General features: G+C 46.4%; 2 protein-coding genes across 6 annotated transcripts; both read left to right on the forward strand.

Moving 5' to 3' along the window:
- The first annotated feature begins 3,010 nt into the window (after positions 1–3,010).
- shroom2b (shroom family member 2b) lies at positions 3,011–16,154 on the forward strand. Of its 4 annotated transcripts, XM_067500939.1 has the most exons (11): positions 3,011–3,476; positions 7,183–7,284; positions 7,570–7,587; positions 8,119–8,241; positions 8,335–10,597; positions 10,927–10,982; positions 11,751–12,239; positions 12,579–13,073; positions 13,266–13,443; positions 13,775–14,047; positions 14,144–16,154. In XM_067500939.1, exons 2-11 carry the CDS (start codon positions 7,190–7,192, stop codon positions 14,423–14,425), a joined length of 4,272 nt encoding a protein of 1,423 aa, XP_067357040.1. In that variant the 5' UTR covers positions 3,011–3,476; positions 7,183–7,189; the 3' UTR covers positions 14,426–16,154. The 4 variants fall into 4 exon arrangements, with proteins under 4 accessions (XP_067357040.1, XP_067357042.1, XP_067357044.1 ...); XM_067500941.1 differs by lacking the exons at positions 7,183–7,284; positions 7,570–7,587 and having other exon boundaries at positions 3,018–3,476; positions 14,144–16,153; XM_067500943.1 differs by lacking the exons at positions 7,183–7,284; positions 7,570–7,587 and having other exon boundaries at positions 3,018–3,303; positions 14,144–16,153.
- Positions 16,155–17,273: 1,119 nt separating this feature from the next.
- LOC137126214 (claudin-34-like) lies at positions 17,274–19,651 on the forward strand. 2 transcript variants are annotated; one of them, XM_067502738.1, is made up of 2 exons: positions 17,274–17,380; positions 17,585–19,651. In XM_067502738.1, exon 2 carries the CDS (start codon positions 17,614–17,616, stop codon positions 18,490–18,492), a length of 879 nt encoding a protein of 292 aa, XP_067358839.1. In that variant the 5' UTR covers positions 17,274–17,380; positions 17,585–17,613; the 3' UTR covers positions 18,493–19,651. The 2 variants fall into 2 exon arrangements, with proteins under 2 accessions (XP_067358839.1, XP_067358840.1); XM_067502739.1 differs by having other exon boundaries at positions 17,286–17,380; positions 17,637–19,651.
- Positions 19,652–19,825: the final 174 nt, after the last annotated feature.

The following is a 19,825-nucleotide window of genomic DNA, read 5'->3' on the forward strand; positions in this document are numbered from 1 at the left end:
CACGAAGTCAAAGAGGACATGGGGGACATGTGTCGCATCTGAACCCGAACCACTGACACTTTGCTTCGTTCTAACTTTATGTATTGAATCTGACCTCACAGAACAAATACTTCAGAGAAAGTCTGAGGACCTTTACTGCCACAGCTACAAAATATTAAAACAGCCGAATGATCCAAGTACAAATACAAGGGTGTAAGAAGTAGTAGAAGTTGTACTGGCTCCTGAACAGTGTTGATGATCCAAAGCAGATTTGACAATTTTGCTTGTTGTCATATTTGATCTGGGCCCGTTCTCAAGTGGTCGAGATGTGAAAAGGATTTTCACAAATAAAGGCCTTTCTGTAACGTCCAACGCCCTTTTACAACAATAAAATACTTTTTTTTTTACTTAACTCCCGAACCGGAAGCCCGAATGTTTAATACTAACAAAATAAAAGTACAAGAATATTGTTACCCTACATGGAAAAGTTCTCTGTTCAAAATGTTACGTATTTATGAGCAAAAATACCTAAAGTAGGAAAAGTAAAAGTACTCCTTATGGACAATAGCTCGTTTTCAGAATACTGTACATTAGTGTACTGTAGATTACAAATACTTTTACACACATTTGTGTTTGATATGATGGTTTGTTACACATAAAAATGCTTCATTATTATTATTCTCATTAGTAGTAGTAGTATTAGAGTTTGTTTGTAACAATTATCCAGAGGTGTGTATCATGGACACGAAGGACAGAGGACACCTGAAGGCAACAAACAACCTGTGGACGCAGCACGTCGCCGCTAGAGGGCGCGGTGACGTCAGGATCTTTACGGATGTAAAGTGACGCAGGTGTTGAGGAGGTGGCGAACAGGTGGAGATGGAGGAGAGGCGGTAGAAAGCTGCTCTGGATCAAGTGAAGAAGGTAAAGTTTCTGGATCTCTGCTCCAGACCAGAACCGGTTCACTTCGATCAGTTAAAGCCAGTTAATAACTGATGCGTGTGAAGCTTTGACTGTGAGGTAGGTCATTTCTAAACGGAATAAATAATTAATTTCCCACTGGGCAGCAGTGTTTGAGCCTTAATGAGCTCATCATTAGTTCACGTTGATCGCAGCTCATCAGCTGCAGACACGTGATGGTTTTTCACTTTTTAAGCGACTTTTCAACACTTTGAAACACGTCACAGTTCGTGTCATCTAAAGCGTTTGTGTGTTTTTCCATGAGATGCAGGAAAAGGTTGAACATCTCCTGATGTGTTTTTGCTTCTGGATTGTTTGTCTCATTTTTAAACAGTTTTGTCCAACAAACAGATTTGACACCTAAAAATGTTGGATTTAAAATCTTCACAATCTACAAAAATTAGCTTGACATGAACTCGCAGCTCTGTTCGATCATATTTGTCACTTCCCTGATAAAACATCTCCACGTTAACACTAATCAAGACCTGTTTTGTGTCCAGAGCGAGCTAGTTTTGATGGAGCCCACTGGAGCAGGGGAACCATGGACTGGGTGGACTACAGAGACCACCTGAGACACTCAGCAGAGAGGATGAGGTGGTGGAGGCAGGAGAAGGAGGATAAGCAGCTGGTGGAGGTGCTGCTCCAAGGCAAAGCGCCGTGGGGCTTCACGCTGAGGGGAGGCAGCGAGCACAGGGAGCCGCTGCTCATCACGAAGGTGTTTGTGGACTTTACGTTGAAAGTGTGAGGATGTTGTGGTGAAGTTCTGCATTTTAACCACGTTTAAGTGGAGCAGCAGGTTCTGTACCTGGAGATTGTAACAGGACGCAGCAGCAGCTCAGCTTACAGGTGGCGCTGAGCTTAATATTTAATCAGGTCACTCAGGTTTCTCATGAGCAGGGAGACGACGCTCAAACATTGATTTTAAAAAGAGTCAGAAACTGTTGTTGCTCCATTTGGTGGTTGGTTTTTTTCTGTTGGTTGGTTTTAACTTTATCACCTGAGACGGGTGTGAACTGGCTATTGAGACAGTAAGTGCCCGTCTGTAGGACAGTGAGCACGAAGCAGGATCCAGACGCAAACTGTCCACTTTGTCCTGACGATGGCGCCAGATGTTCAGCACAGCTGTGTTGTTAAAAGCTGTAAAGTCGGAGAGTCATGTGGAGCCTGTTTCTGCCACAGGGGGAATAAGTTCCTGTGAGATACTAAGTCGAAATACTGAGTGTTTTTTATATTTGTGTGTGTGTGTGTGTGTGTGTGTGTGTGTTCAGGTGGAGCGGGACAGTGCGGCAGCGGCCGTCCGTCTCCAGCCCGGTGATGAGATGGTGAGTGTGAACTCTGTTTCCCTCAGCGGCTCCCGTCAGGAGGCCATCTGCCTGGTGAAGAGCGCCCACGGGACCCTGAGCCTGGTGGTGCGGAGGTACCACAACACACACACACACACACACACACTCACACACTGAGTGTTAGGAAAGCGTCATGAGAAGGTCAGAGGTCACAGTGGCTGAAGGTAGAAGCAACTTGGCCACGAGACAAACTCTGCAAATAAGCTGTTGGAGAATCATGCATCTTTTTGGGGGGGGGGGTCTGAGTCAGCTTCAGCCTGACAGTCCTCCCTCTGGGCCTCTCGCTGCTCGTTTGCCCCTGAAGCTAAAACAAAAGCTGATATTGTGAAGCCGGTCGAGCTCCAGGCAACGCTGTTGTTTCAGAGACACACATGAGACTCTGCTGGTCCTGGGAGACCTTTAGCACAGTTCCTGACAGACTAGATCCAGTTCTAACCTTCAAACAGTGAGAAGTCTGGAACAGTGAGTTGAGTATCACAGAAACAGAGAGAAGCAGAAACTACTCAGGACTGAGGAGCTGTCCCTCCTCCAGCCTGCTCTCGTCTCTGTGTCACATTTATTTGCTCCTGTGTTTACGGCCTAACGGCAACAGAGTCTTAAAGCTTGAATCCAATTACAAGTTGCAAAGCCACAGGCGTGGGCTCAGCTTTGCAGAGCGGGTCGGGTCACCAGCAGGGAGAGGATGTCCAGGGTGGGTGTCAACCACCTGCTGCTGCTGCAGAGCCTGACTCGATGTGGGCCGGTCCACAGAGACGGGCTGGTGCTGAGAGACTGGGGGAGTGACAAACAGGCTCTGAGAGGAGGTGGAGTCTCCCTCAGAGCTGCTTCAGTCCCTCTGTCCCCCCCTGAGAGCAGCAGCAGTGGTACGGTCCGTGTTGCCTAGGTGAGCTGACTCTGCTTAGTGGGATTGGCCGTATCAGCACAGCCTTTGTTTCCAGGAGCTTTGGCTGCAGGCTCTGGTTGTCTCCGTCTCTGTGGACATGTCGGCTTTTTAGAGGAGGAAGAAGAGTTCAGCTCTCAGGTAAAGAGCGTCCACCTCCTGTCTCTGCTGGGACAGGGACAGAACCACAGATAACAGCAGGTTCTATTCATCCAGGTAACACACACACTCCAGAGGATCAGTTCTAAAAGACAGATTGTGTTTTCTGTGAAGTCCAGGATCCACGTTTGGACAGACGGATCACGTTAGCGCAGGTAAACAGTCAAACAAGCTGCATACACATGTAACAGTTGCTCTGTGTGTGTGTGTGTGTGTGTGTGTTCTTAATGCCATGTCATTCACACACACACGCACAGCATTTCTTGTGTTCATCTTGTTCTAAGAGCAACAGGTGTTTCTGACTCATGTTGGTATAACTGAGTACATTTACTCAAATACTCTATTTAACTACTGCAGTATTTTGTTTAAATGCTGCTCTGTACTTTAACTTCCCTTCATTTCAGAGAAATCCAGATTTTGATTTTATTTTTTTGTCTCACACGGAGCTTCAGTTACAAAACACTTTGTTCAAGCTGCTGGTCTCGCACTGTTTACTGTGGAGACATTTCCCGTCGTCACAACCAGATGAATCCAGAATCTAAATCACGAGTTTCACATAAAACAGTAAATTACTGCTAAAACATGAGGCTTAATGAAAAATTAATCGTCTCATTCTTAAAACTCTCTCGAGCTTTGAGAGGTTTAAAATTCGAGTTGTTTAAATGGGAGTTCAGTCCGAAGCCGAAGCCGTTCTCTCACCTTTCTGACTTCCTCCCACACGACGCAGGACAAAACGAGTGTCAGCGTTTTGTGTAGTTGTGTTCATGGCTGAATGGAGAACAACAGGAAGAAGAGGAGGAAAATGTTGTTAATGTGTCACGTTGGTGACTTTTAATGTGGACAAAGGACATGTAGCTGGAACCAGACCGGTATCAGTCAGAACCAGATGTCCCAGCTGTTTGTCCCCTCAGCTTCACTCGCTGTCCCAGCTCGTGCGACTCACCGATAAGCCCAGCTGTGATGACGCCGGCACTTTCTATTGTGCGGCTGTGTTCAGGGCCACGGCGGGGGCCTCTGGCAGGGGCCCGCGGCGGGGGGGGGACACGGGCTGGTGAATCAGCAGCGTGTATCCTCGCCGAGCTGATAGAGCTGAGAATGAAAAGGTCGGGAAGGGACAGACTGATGTTAGAGGAGGAAACGTGGTGACGTTTGGAGATAGTGAGTGTAGGAAGTAAACGTCCTGCAGTACATTTACTTAAATACTGCAGTTAAGGACACATTTGAAGTAAATGCACCTGGAATATTTCCTTTTTTCACTACTACTACAGTAACAGTAGCTTTCAGGTGATTTCTGAGGTCTGTGGAAGGATGTATTAGACTTTAAATCAACAACTTGACCGTCCATAATCCCAGGCCCAGTGAGAACTGATGAGTGGATAATGTGGGCAGTTACTCCCCCTCAGTGTCTTTTAAGCGGCCTGTCCTCCCCACAGAGGGAGTTACTATCAGCCTCCTCCTGGTTTCTCTCAGAACAAACATTCCTGACGAGGACACAGTGCTGGACTTTACCAGATATCAGGCTGACAACAGGACAAAACACAGAATCCAAGTCAGCTGATTGTGGATTTGTGAGTCCGCGTGGAAACTGAGCTACGCTTGGACGCAAAAACACCCGATCAGCCTCTTTACTTCCTGCATTTGTTTTTGATTTTTGCCATTTACCTTCACCAGCGTCAGGCCGTTGAAAGCCTAAAGCGGTTCTTCTCAAAGGACACGTGATCGTCACACATCAGTAGCTTTAGTATCACACCTGAGCTCAGCTCATCCAAACACGGAGCTAAAGTAAAGGAACACTTGACTCAGACTCATTTCTCGCTTTTGTTTGGCAGTTTTACATGTAATATTCTTTTAGCTTCTTTCACTTTCTGCCAGTTATTTTGTGTCATGTGGTTTATTTGCGTCCATATTTGTTGTCATTTTGTGACAATCCTCAGTCCTTTTGTACCCACTGGTCATTTTCTGCCTAGTTTTACTTGTTTGTGCTTCTATTCGGTTATTTAGTGCCAGTTTTACATCATTTTCTCTCTGTGTTTTTCCCCTCTTGTCTTTTTCTGTCAGCCTCTGGTTGTTTTCTGGTTGTTTCGTACCTTGTCCTTAAAGAGCTTTATATGGAGTTTCGGCCTAACGTTTAGCTTGAGGACTGCAGATTTTAGTTTGGTTCACTCTCACTACATTCGACCTTAGAAGTGTAGTAACATGGTGAGCTCCCTTTGTGCAGACTGTGAGCTGTCGTGGTGTTTGAGTGTTTCCCAGCAGCCCCTGCGGCTCTGCAGGCCACTCGCAGCATAAACACAGATTACAGCAAGGACGCCGGACAGGACAATAACTCCTCCTCCCCCTCAGGTCTCAAATCCCCCTTTTTAATCCCCCAGAGGAGATTTCCTCACCGCACAAGGTGGAGAGTGTCGGCAGAGGAGGAGGAGGAGGTAGTCTGTTCCTTTTCTTCACTGCTCAAGTGTTTGTGAAGGAGTCGGGGACGTGGACTGACCTTTACTGAGAGGGTTCGAGGTGGTTGGTGAGTTCCTGCTGCTTCGTTTCTCTTGTCATTATGAGACAGCGTTTTTCCCTTTTTTCTTCTGAATCCTCTTAGCGTTCACATTGTTTCACTTTGTTGTAATTATTTCTGTAAAAGCAGGATAAACCTTGATTCTTCTGATCAACCTGCATTTTTCGTGTTTTATAAAATATTAGCTTCTTTTGTGCCACTTGCTGTTTGAATCTTATTTTAAGTGAAAGTTCTTTTCTTGGACTGTCTCACACAAATGTAAAAGTAACTTAGATGCTCAATCCACTAAGTATAAAGAGTTTACAGACAGACGGCAGTGTGCAGGACAAACCACTGCTGCAGAACCTCTGCACCAATTGTCCAGATCTTGGTCTTTTTGGTGTGTGGAGGGACCTCGTCTTCGGTGCTGTGTGTCAGGAAACTCGTCAAACCCTCTTTCTGACAGGTGTCAGGTGTCTTCTAGGTTTTCTGTTCTTCAACGAGCACACTTATGTTTCCTGGTAGTGGACGTTGGTGTCTCCTCTCCTGTGGACAATCTATGATAGACCAGCTGTGTCCCCAGACAATAGACCCTCAGCACTTCACAAAAAGCATTTGCATTTTTATTGTGCGGGAAGATAAGAGGCAGGAGGAGGAAGGTTTGGAAGTGAAGAAGAGCTGTGTGGACAATCTGTGCTTCTGGTTTTTTTTTTTGGAACCGTATAAATTTGAATAAAGCTCTTAGTATCAAAAACAAACAAACCAGCGACTGAAAAGACAAGCTCAGATGTCTCTACTGGGGAAAGCTGAAGGTCAGAGACAGGTGAGGTATTGTTAGCAAGTCAGAAAGAAGACGCCTCACTGTATTTCTTCCACTGCAGCGACAGGGAGGCTCTCAGACTCGTGGGAGACGGCCAACAGAGATATCCCACTTAAAGCGAAGGTCAAGCAGGGAGGGAAGACTCCTCATTCCTGCATTCCTGCTCTGAAAGGAGGGTTAAAGTTTCACCGGGCTGAGACATTTCACTTCAGGCTTACAGATGAACTTGGGACCCCGGCTAACACCCACTTATCTCAGCACAGTGTTTCCCTCTAACACCTTTAATTTCTGTTTTTGACCAATGATGACGTCTTTTCAGTCCAACTCTACACAAAACTGTGTATCTCATGTTTCTGCAAAGATATAAAGTCTCCGTGCTCATGAGTTGGATGTGAATGAGGTTGGGGTTTTTTGTTGGTGTGTGGCACTGATCAGCTGCCTGCTGTGCGAAAATTAAACTATTTTCCTAATGAAGGAAACAAGGAAATTTCAGTTTGACAGCATCTCATTCTGTGATCTTTGTCCTTCTCCTTCCTCCACTCGCCGTCCCCATCAGGGCTAAAATGGTCGATGTTGTTTCTCCACACACAATGCCGTCAGAAAGCGAGGTGCACGTGGCTCGAAGCTTTCTCACCAAGATTTTACGAAGCTCCATGAGGTATCAAACCGCTGTGTTTGCTAGTAGTTCATGGTGAACCTGTGGTGGTCTTTGTGTCCCGTTTTTCACTGCTTGTGACGCCAGTTGTCCAAACCCACTTTAGTTTACTTTAGTTGTAATTTGCACATTTGTGTTTTTGTTGTGCCTGTATTCCGTCCTGGCCCTTGTGTGATACTAGTATCATTTAAATCATCGTGTTGACAACCATTTAATTTTTCTGGTTTCAAATTCAGGATGTGAGATCTGTTGTGTAATAATTTGCTTTTCTTTTTAAACGCTTTCCAGGAAAAACCGCTTCAAAGGGTACGTGCAAATGTTCTCGCATTATCTTTGGCACGTTATGAATTAATTCAATCTCCAGGCCGCATGTTTGAATAATTGTGTGCAAATTTCACACGCACATTTATTAGGTGCAACTGAATCTGAAGTCATGGTCGTCGTGGTGCAAACTGAACAATAAACCAAACTTTCTTTAACATTGTACAGAACACCAACAACATCATATGATATACAGCATATAAAATTAGTTACAGGATGTTTTTTCAAATAATAATCAATTATGAGTTTGGATCCTATTGAAAGACTTTGGCTTGTGTGCAATTGTTCCTTCAGATGTTAGAGACAAACCAGTTAAATAGAAAAATAATTCAAAGAAACACTGAGGCAGGATGCAAGAATTTGGGTTTTTGTTGGAGAAACTGTGGTATTTACTGGGTTTAAATCAGCACCTGGTTCCTGGACTGGAGTGCTAGAAGTGGAAATGGTTACTTTATTGAACGGGCTCAAAGTGTAATAACTCTCTTATCATGTTGTTTCTTTGCCTCTGTTTTGCAGAAAGAATGATCCGGACTCAAGGCCTCACTCCTGGCACTCGTCTAAGCTGACAGAAGAGGAGTCAGAGCCCATCAGCAGAGACGCTGTACCAGTAACAGTCTGGAAGCCAAAACATGAAGCAAGGTGAGCCTGTACGGTTCTGTCTCAGCTTCTGATGTTATCGAACAGGAATTTACTGACTGACCTTAAACTTATTACTATATTCTTATGCACCAGGTCCAAACAGTCTCCCACTCCAGGGGACCAAGACTCACAGGCGCAACTAAAAAGCCAGTTCAGCTCACTGAACAACATGGAGAGACTGGAGCATCCCTCCCAGCCCTACCCCAAAGGTCGTCTGTCTCCACCCAGATACATCAGCACTGCTGAGCCGTTTCCTGGACCTGGAGGAAAAAGAGACACTGGGTTCAGCTGTTTCTCTGGTGGCTCCAGCTCTGCTGCTCACGACCCTGGCATGTCTGCTAGGAAAGGGACCAGCAGTGAAAACATTTTCTTTAAAGGACTTCAGAGCGAAGGGCAACAACAGTCAGAGCGGCCCAGGTACCTGCAGCCAACGCTGGGGAATGGAGGATGGGAGGGCTCTCGGACACAGGAGCAGCCTGCAACTCGAGTCTCCATCGCAGGGAGACCCAGCATTGGCCCAGTGTGGCAGGTACCAGAGAAGAAGTCCCAGTCTCCTCCTCCCCCACCTCCCCCGCTGCGCAGTGACAGCTTTGCTGCCACAAAGGTGTTCCCTTACTCTGAAGGGTCCACTGGTCCAACAAAGAACCAAAGACTGACCGAGAACAATGACCAGAGTGGCCTCAGATCTCAGCATGAGAAAACCTCAGGTGCCAGACGTAGCTTCAACCCCATACCAACCCAAGATTTCCTCCATCCCATCATGGCAGCAGACTGCAACCATAACCAACTGCATCCTAACAAACTTTTCTCCCTGTCCAGCAGCGACGTCAGACAGTCCCATCACACCCAGCTACCTGCCCACCAGAGGCAGTACAGTGATGGAAGCCCCTTCTACCTGCAGACCCAGACAGCTGCCCCCACCAAGACTCAGACGGTAGGAAGCTACTACCGCAGTCTCCAGGACCTACCAACAAACGCCTTTAGCCGCAAACAGGTGTGGCACTCAACAGCATCCATGGCAGGTTCTGCCGCAAACCCAGTCCTGGAGAGTGGGGGGCACAGCAGGTACTACAGCCTGGCGAGCAAACACTCACTGCACACTGCAGAGCTCCAGGCCAGACAGGGCAAAGCAGAGGGCTGGAGGGGGGAGCCAGAGAAACCCCCCTGGATAAACAGCAGTCAACCAGGTTTGCCAAGTTTCTTGAAGACAAATATGAAGGCAAAGCAGTCTATATCTCAGTCCCAAAACCCCTACAGTGATAATAAGGAGCGCACCGGTCAAACCCATCTTGGGAATGGTTTACACAGTGACCGCCAAACATCTCAGCTTCCTGTTCGAAGCCGTAGCACAGATGGTGCTGGAAATAAAGATGAAGGACTCTCTACTGACACAAAAAGACACTTCTCAGCTCATCAAAGTAGTGATCAGAAGGTTAGGCTTCAAGACCCATGGGTGCCTCAAGAAGACATGCGAATATCCAAACTGAAGACTCCTTTTCTTCACTCCCTGGCCCAGGAGAGCAGAAGTCTGGCTGAGAGGCAACCAGCTGCTACAGCCAGTGAAACCAGTGACGGCATGACTTCCGGTTTTGGGAAAACAAATCGACGCAGCGACCGATATGCCACCACGCTCCGCAAAGAAATCCAGCAGAAGCGAGCCCAGCTGCAAAAGAGCCGCAGCGCTGCAACCCTGACCTGTGAGGTCGAGGATGAGGAGGCAGAGGGGTGGAGATCCACAGAGACATTGGGTGTCTCCTTCTCCAACACCTACAAGGACCATCTGAAGGAGGCGCAGGCCAGGGTCCTACAGGCGACCTCCTTCCAGAGAAGAGACCTTGGGCCAGAGGCGTCGGTTGTTAAAGCCTACACTGGACGTGTTAGAGGACGTAAGGCAAAGAAGACGCACTCCTTCTCTGAGCCTGACAAAATAGACAAAGTGGGGGTGGAGGGAGAACCGCAAACAGGGTCTTTTGGTGAGCGGAGGAAGTTCTTTGAGGCCAAACCTGCATTTTCCAGACCTGTGCCAAAGACAGGTCAGAGTACGAACTCAAGCACAGACCTCGGTGAGAGGGACAAATCCAAAGACAAAGGAACTTCAACTGGTGAGTGTGAGGAGGCCAATCCATCCACAGACCCCAACTCTGTCAGCAGTGAACAGAAGCAGGTCTTACTAGAACAGGAGAGGCTCGGGACCTTTGCTGAGTATCAGGCCACATGGAACAAACAGAAGAAGTCGTCAGAGGCCAAGACGCAAGGGAGGTATCACTCTGCAGAGAACATCCTGGATACAGAGGACAAAACCATCTGCATCCACGAGAGATCCAGATCCTCTCCTTCAGCAGACTTCTACACACAGGTGATCAAGAAGCAACAGGAACTTATTTCATTAAGTATAGTAATGGAATAAAAAATTCTTTGATGTGGTTTTTGCAGTACATTTAAAACTACTCTGTGTCAGTATAGAGACAGAATGCAGATTCTTTGTACTGTGGAAGACTGTGGAAGTTCATCAGTGTCTTGGGGAGTATTCTGCTGCTGGTTCTACTGTCATTTGCTCCTGAATGAGTAGTAGTGGAGTTTTCTGACCACAAGAGGTCATACGGTTAACAAACAGTAGGAAAGAACCAGTGCTGGCTTTTCCTGTCTCCTGGCAGCTAAGAGCTTAACTTTGTTTGTGTCTTTCAGAATCTTCATTCATCATGGAGAGAATCTCAAACCCAGGAGAGCAGCAACACCAGCAGGTTAGTTTAAAATCCGTTTTAAACTTTGGATCTGGGGACACAAACTCGGGTCAAACAAGAGTCAAACGGTTGCTCCATTTATGAAGAGTCCACCAAGATCCACATGTGTGGGAGGGGCTCCGACATTTCCCCTCAGTGTTATCTATACAGAGTCTGAGCCTCAGGTTTCAGGACAGACAGACAACAGGTGTGCTTGGTTTTCTGAATGAAAATAATCATCCCACCAGTTTTATCTGCTGTTTTTGGAGCTCATGTTGAGGTGAACAGTATCTCCAGGGCTCCTGTTGTAAACTACACCCGGTTTTACAACGGACTGATAAATGGCTTTATCCCAATGCTGCTGTTGACACTGTTTTCCAGTGTAGAAGGTGAAATAAATCCAGTCTTTACTCCTTTTGTTCATATGTGTTACTTCATCCACCTTTCAGTGGGTGGTGTTTGAACAAGATAAAATTCCAACTGCTGAAGTCTGAGCTCATTTATGCAATTTTTCTTCACATTCACAACTGACAAAATCCTTAAATCAAACCTTAAAATCTCCATATTTAATGTAAATCCTCATCTAATTTTAGTCTGAACATTGTTCATCCTCATTGATCTCATATCGCTCACATCAGTGTTTGGTTTTCACACTCACGGATCAGGTTCTAAAGTTTCTAAACCTCTAAAGTGGTTCACATTAACCAAGCAAAAAGCGTAGGCTCATCTGACTCCTCACACACTGTTTGGCGTAAAACGGCTTCTGATGATGTTTGTCTTTGGCTCTAGAACAAAGATGGAGGACAGACAGGGACACCAGTTGGACCACAGCCCACAATCCACCCTGTCAGTCCCCAGAAATGAGCGCCCAGTCTTCAAAGCTGAGTCTGCTGATCCCTCCCTCCCAGGCCCAGAGCACCCAGGCCAGCCTCCACGAACCAAAGGCCTCCTGTTGCCTCAGTTAGGCCCAGAAACCACATCCTCCACCCAGGAATTCCTTGCTGATGCCCAGGCAGACCCAGCTCCCTTCCAGCCTGTCTCCAGCTCAGACATCCAGCAGCATGCTGCAGCTCTGAGCCCCACCCCATCTGCCTCCCCTGTCCACAGTGGGACATCTAGACCAGACGTAAACGCAGCAGGAGAGGAAATGGAGCAGGAAAAAGCTGCTCTGTTTCTTCCTGTGGCGGATCGAACCCGATCCCCGTCGCCTCAGTTTGCTCCACTGAGACTGACCGACAAACCACCGGCCGTGTCCGTGCAGGATGAGTCACTGCTCAGGTAAGCAGCCTAGAGCGACAGGGCTTGTCACAGCCCCTTGTTACGTAAAGATGTAACCCTTCAGGGGCTTTAACTTGGACCTGGGTAAACAGGAAAACCCACAGCGACAGTGATTAATGATCAGATATTTGAGTCCCATCATGGTGTCTGCACTCACTTTAAGTGTCTCACTGTCTCAGTTTGAGACTGATTCAGGAATTTAAATACAACATAGAAATTTCTTAACAGGGCTTGAACTTAAAAGGTTCCCAGTTCTGGAGCTGAGGACATGTGGTACCCCTTTTAATTTAAAAACCCACAGAATCTGCACCAATAACATGTTGGATTTGTCCTGTTCAGTTGTGACTGGGACAGGAAGCAGACTGGATCAATGGACGTGAACGGCGCAGGAAGGAAAATCCCCATCAGGATCGTCCATGCTGACACCAGCTCTCACCGTGAGGGACGAGCCTACCTACCTCAGAACACAGAGGCCTGTGCCGTCATAGAGCCTCCTCCTGTCCTCTCCACCCTTAGTCCTGCCGAACACCAGGCCTCCTCCCTGTTCAGCACCTACACACGCCAGGACCCGGGTCGGGGGTCAGTTTCTGAGTCCATCCCAGCAGGGGCCCAGCACTCAGAGGAGGATGCCAGGAGAGAGGAGCTGGTGAGGGACATCATGGGCAAAGACAAGTCTCTAGTGGACATCCTGGACCAGAGAGGCAGGAAGACCACCATGGACTTGATGGAAGGACTGTTCCCCCCAGAGGAGCAGATTCTGGAGGGAGCCCAGCAGCGCAGGAGGGCCTCAGCTGGATTCAGACTCCCCACGTCTTCACCCAGGAGCACAGGGAGGTAAAGACCCATTTCACAGCATGTATTTGTACTTTGAGTTTGAATTTGCAGTTACTGTGTAGCTGTATCACATCTGCTAATAATCCGGGTCACAAAAAAATGTGAAATATGTGATAAATGGCGGAAAACCTGGGGTCCGGAGTGAGACAGAGACCTGTTGTTACTGGTAAAACTGAGACTTGTGTGTGTTAGGAGGGAGGGAGACGAGGACGTGTCTGCAGCAGCTGCAGCTTCCCTGGTCCCCAGCTCCTCCTACTACAACACGTCGGCCCCTAAAGCCGAGCTCCTCATCAAGATGAAGGACATGCAGGAACAGCTGGAGGAGCAGGACTCTGAGGACGAGCTGGATGTGGACCTGGCCAAAAAGAAGGTAAAAGTCCCGCGGCACAGAGTCTTCATATATTCTCTGGCATGTTGTTAATTTATTGCTTGTTTTTTTTCTGGTAAAAGCTCTGATATTTATTTGGTAAAGGACCTGTAACCTCGATGTTCTGCAGCCGACCCACATTTGTGCTTTCAGAATAACAGAATCATCTAATGGTGATGATCAAATTTGATGTATTGAATTGTGATTATAAATTACATCTCTCCTGGTTTTCCACCATATTCTCAGAATTTGGCTGTAAAACCTGTTGAGTAAAAACTCGGTACCGTTCTTTGGCGTTCCTCTGCAGAGATGCTCTCCTCTTTCTCTCCTGCAGCAACAGCTGATGTCTAGCTTGGCCAGGAAGCTGGAGGTGCTGCGGGAGGCGCGGCAGAGCCTACAGGAGGACGTGGAGGACAACGAGGCTCTGGGAAGGGAGGTGGAGGCCACTGTGCAGCAGCTCTGTCGGCCCAACCAGCTCGACAAGTTTCGCATGTTTGTGGGCGACTTGGACAAGGTCGTGAGTCTGCTGCTGTCACTGTCAGGACGTCTGGCCCGTGTGGAGAATGCCCTCAACAGCCTGGAGGATGAAGCCTTGCCAGAGGAGAAGGTAAGTCACCGTGTGTGTGTGTGTGTGGTGGGGGGTGGGGGGTGGGGGGGCACTGAGCAATGATCTAATTCATCAACAATGTCTCTCCTCCACCAGCAAACCCTGATGGACAAACGAAAGCTGCTGATGCAGCAGCACGAAGATGCCAAGGAGCTTAAGGAGAACCTGGACCGAAGGGAGCGCCTGGTGTCCAGCGTCATGGAGGCCCACCTGGACGCCGAGAGCCTGGACGACTACCGGCACTTTGTCAAGATGAAGTCGGCGCTCATCATAGAGCAGCGCAAACTGGAGGACAAGATCAAGCTGGGAGAGGAGCAGCTCAAGTGCCTGGTGGACAGTCTGCCGCTGGAACAGAGGCCACCGCTGGGAACCATCTGATCCAGACGTGGAAATGTTTTTTAGGCCTATAGTTGTGTTGCTGCTGTTGTTCAGATTTACAGCTCGAGGAATAAATTAACACTAAAAACATTGACTTCTGGGACTTGTTGCACAGAACTGGACCAGCTGATGAGTGGCAGATGCTGGACAGAAGCACAGCAGAAATCTCCCTTCCTCGGTTTCTCTGAGTAACTGAATTAGAAACTGGAACCTAAAGACCAGAGCGCATGTCTTCTGTTAACGGACACAGTTTTTCAGATGTGTCTTAAAACAACAGTCAGGAGTAAATATGAAGACTTCCTGCTAACTGGAGTATTATTAAATTCCTTAAATCTGGCAAGTAGAAGTCTTACTTTGTGCTTCCGTTTCTAAAAAGCTGGATCTTAATTGGAGACTTTGAATTGTCCTCATACGTGTTTGCACAAGGGGGAACTGTGGATTTTCTCCCTACACTTACTGATGGAGCTTCTTGCGGAGGTGTCTCTAAAATCTGTTTGGACATGAGGACTGATCACAGCTAGTGAAACCTCCCAGTCTTAACATGGACACCTGACTGGGCTTTCCAGACAGACTTGGAAAAAGTGTGACACTGTTAACTGGTTTGGTCTGGTCTTAGTGTTTCCAGCCTCTCGTTGATATTTGTTGTATTTAATAATTATATTCATTATAATCACGAGTGTTTTAAGCTTAGTAATTTATTTTAGCTCTTTCAGAATCTTTACAACTAGTTTAATTTCACTCTTGACTCGTGACAAACGTTTTCTAAAGACGTGTAAACCCCAGTTTTAATCTGTTCGTTCACTTTTGGAGTAAAACTCGAGAAACTCTTTCAGCCGAAGCTCCAAATGTCTTCTGCACATTTTCAGACAGCAGCTGCTGTTTGAGTTTAAAGGTTTGTATGTTAGTATGAATATGTGCCTAATGTAGCCTCCGCCACAGTGTGTGAAGCTGCTCTTTCTCCAGCAGGATAGAAATAAATCATCAAAGTGACGGGTGGTAATCAAATTATTTTAGTATTAACATAAAAAGTCCATGTAGCAACATTTTCATTAAGTCATTCAATGAATAATTAATTCATAAATACGTTTCCTTAAAGGGCAACTTCACTTATATTAAAAAATATCTCTCCACCTCAAAGTCGAAATATTTATTTGGATGACTTCATCCGGAGGAGTTTTCCAGCTCTGGTGGCTCATAAAACAGCAAATCTATTTATGGTTGACCTGGATTATTAGTATTACTTTAGATGACTTCATCCGGAGGAGTTTGTTTAGATGACTTCATCCGGAGGAGTTTGTTTAGATGACTTCATCCGGAGGGGTTTTTACACTAAAAGAACAGTATTTTTATATACAGAGAGGAGTTTAACACTTTTAATAAACATCTATTTCCACTGAAGTTGGTGAAGTCGCCCTTTAAAGCAAAATCAGTCAGAGCAGCAACATGATTTTGTATTTTTGCTTGTTTTAAAGAAATGTAAAGGAATGTTAGAGATTTTTTAACCTGTAGGCGTCATTCTCACTTCAGTGTTGCAGGATTTTATATTTATATATTTTTAAGACTTGTATAATGTCTCTGACCTGGGTCAGAGACCTGGGTTTTGCATAAGAAGTAATAAAAAAATGTTTCACACATGAAAGTTCAGGTAAAAATCCAACAAAATGGGATGACACATTGAAGAAACCTCAAGAAGAGCCAAGAACTAAATGTGTTTGCTAAACTGATGGAGTCTTAAAATACATGAATACTTTGAAACTGTGAGACGTTATTTTCTGTCTTAATTAGATGTAAAAGCCTGAAGTTGACACGAACATAAATGACAGAGACTCAATTTTCACTTCACACAAACTTAATCCCTGTTGTGACCTTTGAACACTCCCACAGACACTAGTTACCGTTAGTACTGTAGTACTGGTACTGTTTACTTTGGTTGGGCAGAGACTGATCGACCGTGGGCTTGTTGGTCGATCAGAACAGCACGGAGAGTAAACGGTCTGCTCATGGTTAAGGATGTGTGACAGAAGGCGAGAAAGTTTGCTGTGGTGTGAAGGAATATTTGTAGTGAGGCGTGAACCACGTTGTAGGTTCTTGTCACATGACCTTCAGTTTCTCCTCTTTATGACCTGTGATGACGATAATTCTTCTGTTGCTCAACGCAGCACGTCACACTTTTACAGCCTCGTGAAAACCATCCGAAGGCTTCTTGCACCTGTTGCACATCGGGATCCTGTGTTTTGTTTACGCCAAACGCACAGATGGATTAGTGAACAGGCCTAGTGTCACAAAATGACAAAAGTAGGAAAAATTACCAAAAACATCCTTGAAATCACTCAACTACAAATGCAGACACAACATAACCATAAAAAGAACTCAAATCGACACGAATCAACAAAAATTGGCCTAAAATACAGGGTTCAGTTTCATAAACACACACACACACACAGAAATGACTAAAACCAGACCCACAAAGATACATAATTACTACTCTAAAATAAATTATGAAAGAACACAAAATAAAAAATGACAAAAACAGACTCGATGAACAAAAACAGGTTCGAAGTGACTGTCAAAACTACAAAAGCAAAAAGACAAATGACCATAAATACAATTGAAATGACAAACAAGTGAAACTGACACTTGGTCTTTGACACTTGGGCTGCTAAGTTTGGAACAGTTCAGATTAAAATGGGACCGGAAGTTTTACACCTGGTGAAGTCCAGTGTGATGTGGGGGATGCAGGTTTGTGTTAGCACATGATCAGCAACCTCATAAAGGTTCAGTGACACTAACAATAAAGCGCATCACAGTCTGCACACTATCAATCATTGACAGTTCCCACACCTGACGGGAAACTGTTTCTAGGTGACCGGGATCACGATGAGGAAGTGCTGAGCTTTATGTTCTCAGTCTGGGTTCTAGTCTCTGTGTGAGCACAATTCAGAGGACAACACTCAGGTAAGTGATCTGAGATCAGATTTGTTCCTTTTCTTTTCTCAGTAATAAAACTCTTGTACATGTGAAGGTGGAACATGACATGTGCAGTAGTTTTCTACTGTTTGCTGCTCACACTGTAGAATCACAAAAAGCCTCATTTGCTCTGTTTCGTACGCTTTGTTCCTCCGGTCCATGGGGCCCGGTGATCTGATTTCATCTTTACAGTGGAGGAACGGTGGCGGTTTGTAACACCTATGCTGTGTCTCGGTCCTCTCAGGGGAGGGGGTGGAGAGCAGGTAACCCCGGTGACAACAGAGCGAGCAACAAACGGAGCAAACGAGAAGTGTTGCAGCTGCTCCGAGGTCCTGATGGGGCCCAGTCTGGGTGGGACCAGGCCCTACTTGGCTCACACGGCCCACGCGCAGCTTGCTGCCCTCTGGCTTAGCTGCGTGGGCTGGACTCTCACCGCTGTGGCCCAAGGGCTCATCCAGTGGCGGGTGTGGGTGGTGTCTGACAGGGAGGTGATCAGCTCGGGGGTGGCCTGGGTAGGTGTCTGGAGGGTCTGCTTCAACAGCCACACCTTGGTGAGCCCAGGCTTCAAGGTGATGCACTGCAGCTACATTAGCCCGACCGAGGCCTTCACGCCACCAGACATTGTGGCAGCTCAGGTCCTCATGCTCCTGTCTCTGTTGGTGGGAGGCTGTGGGAACGCTGGGGGGCTGTACACCCTGAGGAACGTCTACTTTGCGCTGGAGAGGAACTTGCTGATGAGCTTCTTCACCACAGGAGGGCTTTGTCTGCTGGCTGCCATCTTGTCTCTCATCCCTCTGATGTGGAACCTGAACTCTGTGGTGACTAACCAGACCATCAGGTTCCCCCCAGACTTCAAAATGCCTCCAGCCCCAGAGTCTCAGCACGTGGGGAGCGGCATCGCAGTGGGGATGGCGGGAACAGTCCTGATGATCATCTCTGGGATTATTTTCTGCACGTACAGGCTGCCGGTGAGGTCACGACCCCAGATCCGCCTCAAGGTGCAGTCATTACCTGCACCACCTGTGGCTAATGGTCAGGGGGGGTTAACAGGCTGCAGGGGGAAGGAAAACCAAGCATTTGAGTCTCATGAACACCTGTGATCAGGTTAATAAACTGATAAAGGGAGGAGTGTCCAGCTGCTGCACAGATGTTGGGGACAGACTGAACTTCACTGGGATGCTTGAAAAGTAGCTTGTGTATTTCTGTGGATGTAAAAAGTATCAAATATAGTTTTCTGATGTAGGAATGAAAATGACATTCATTCCTGGGCAGTAGAAAACAGCTCTTGAAGGTTTCAAACATGAGCTGTTTGAAAATGTTTGCTGCAGCCACGTCAAGTTCAAAAGACAAAGTGAAATAGAGAAGATCTGACAGAGATGGAGGGAAGAGTCATTTCCTTTCGTAGTTTTTGCAGGAGATGCTGAGTAACTGAGGGAGACAGCAGCAGTTATTTGATCCTGCCACTGTTCACACACACTGTTTTTTGTTCACTGAGCTGCACTTAATCTCTAACAAAATGAAAACGTTTTGCTTGTTAATGTATTAAAAAGTGAAATCTGTCATTTAGAAACGTATTCAGACTCGTTGCTGTAGCTGCTAATTGGTACCAGGTGTGTCCTGTTTGCTCTGATTTTCCTTGAGATGAGTCTAGTACTTGACTTGAGCAGATTGAACTGAGAGAAATGGTCTCAGAAACTACGTGTCGGGACAGATCAGGAAGTCCGCTGGACCCTCTGTAGACTGCATTGTGGTGTTGATCAGATCAGGTGTGTAAACCTGTTTCTACAGCTCCGAGTGATTCCAGGGGCCTGAAAGACTGCTGCTAGAGGAAAGACAGGAAGAAAGCACTTCGTCCCCGCAGAGATGGGACAACCCGACAGAACAAGGACCATCCCCATGAACCCAGGTCAGCAAAGCTTCTGGAGTCAAATTGTACCTGATGCTGAAACAGATCTTACAGATGAGATAGGACAATGTTTTATCAGTGTAAAACAGACAAAGTACTGAATTTTTTTCTTAAATATTTTATTCAAAAAAAGCAAAAATCTCATCTCCAGAATTTCAAACCATCTGCATCAATGTTCCTCTAGTGATAAACAGTCCCCTCAGCTCTCATATCACGGCCTTTACTGCCTGTAGGGGGCGGTGAAGTTCAGACCAGATTCAGGTTTAGTCAGGCTGATAAAAGCCAATCGAGGGAAAATTCCACTTTAAAATTAAATTTAATACATGTCTAAAAACAGACGCATCTGCACAATGACCACTTTGTTATCTCAGTGTCATTTAGAACAGATCATCTCTTAAAGCTGCTCTGTGGTTGCAGCTGTGCCCTAAAGACTGAAATAACCATCGTCTTTAATTTACAGTCGGTTATTTCATCCTTCACCTCCTCACAACAACTGAACAGTTTGGAACCTTCTTGAGGAACTTAAC

The sequence above is a fragment of the Channa argus genome, chromosome 4, assembly GCF_033026475.1.
Source record: "Channa argus isolate prfri chromosome 4, Channa argus male v1.0, whole genome shotgun sequence".
NCBI classification, from domain to species: domain Eukaryota; kingdom Metazoa; phylum Chordata; class Actinopteri; order Anabantiformes; family Channidae; genus Channa; species Channa argus.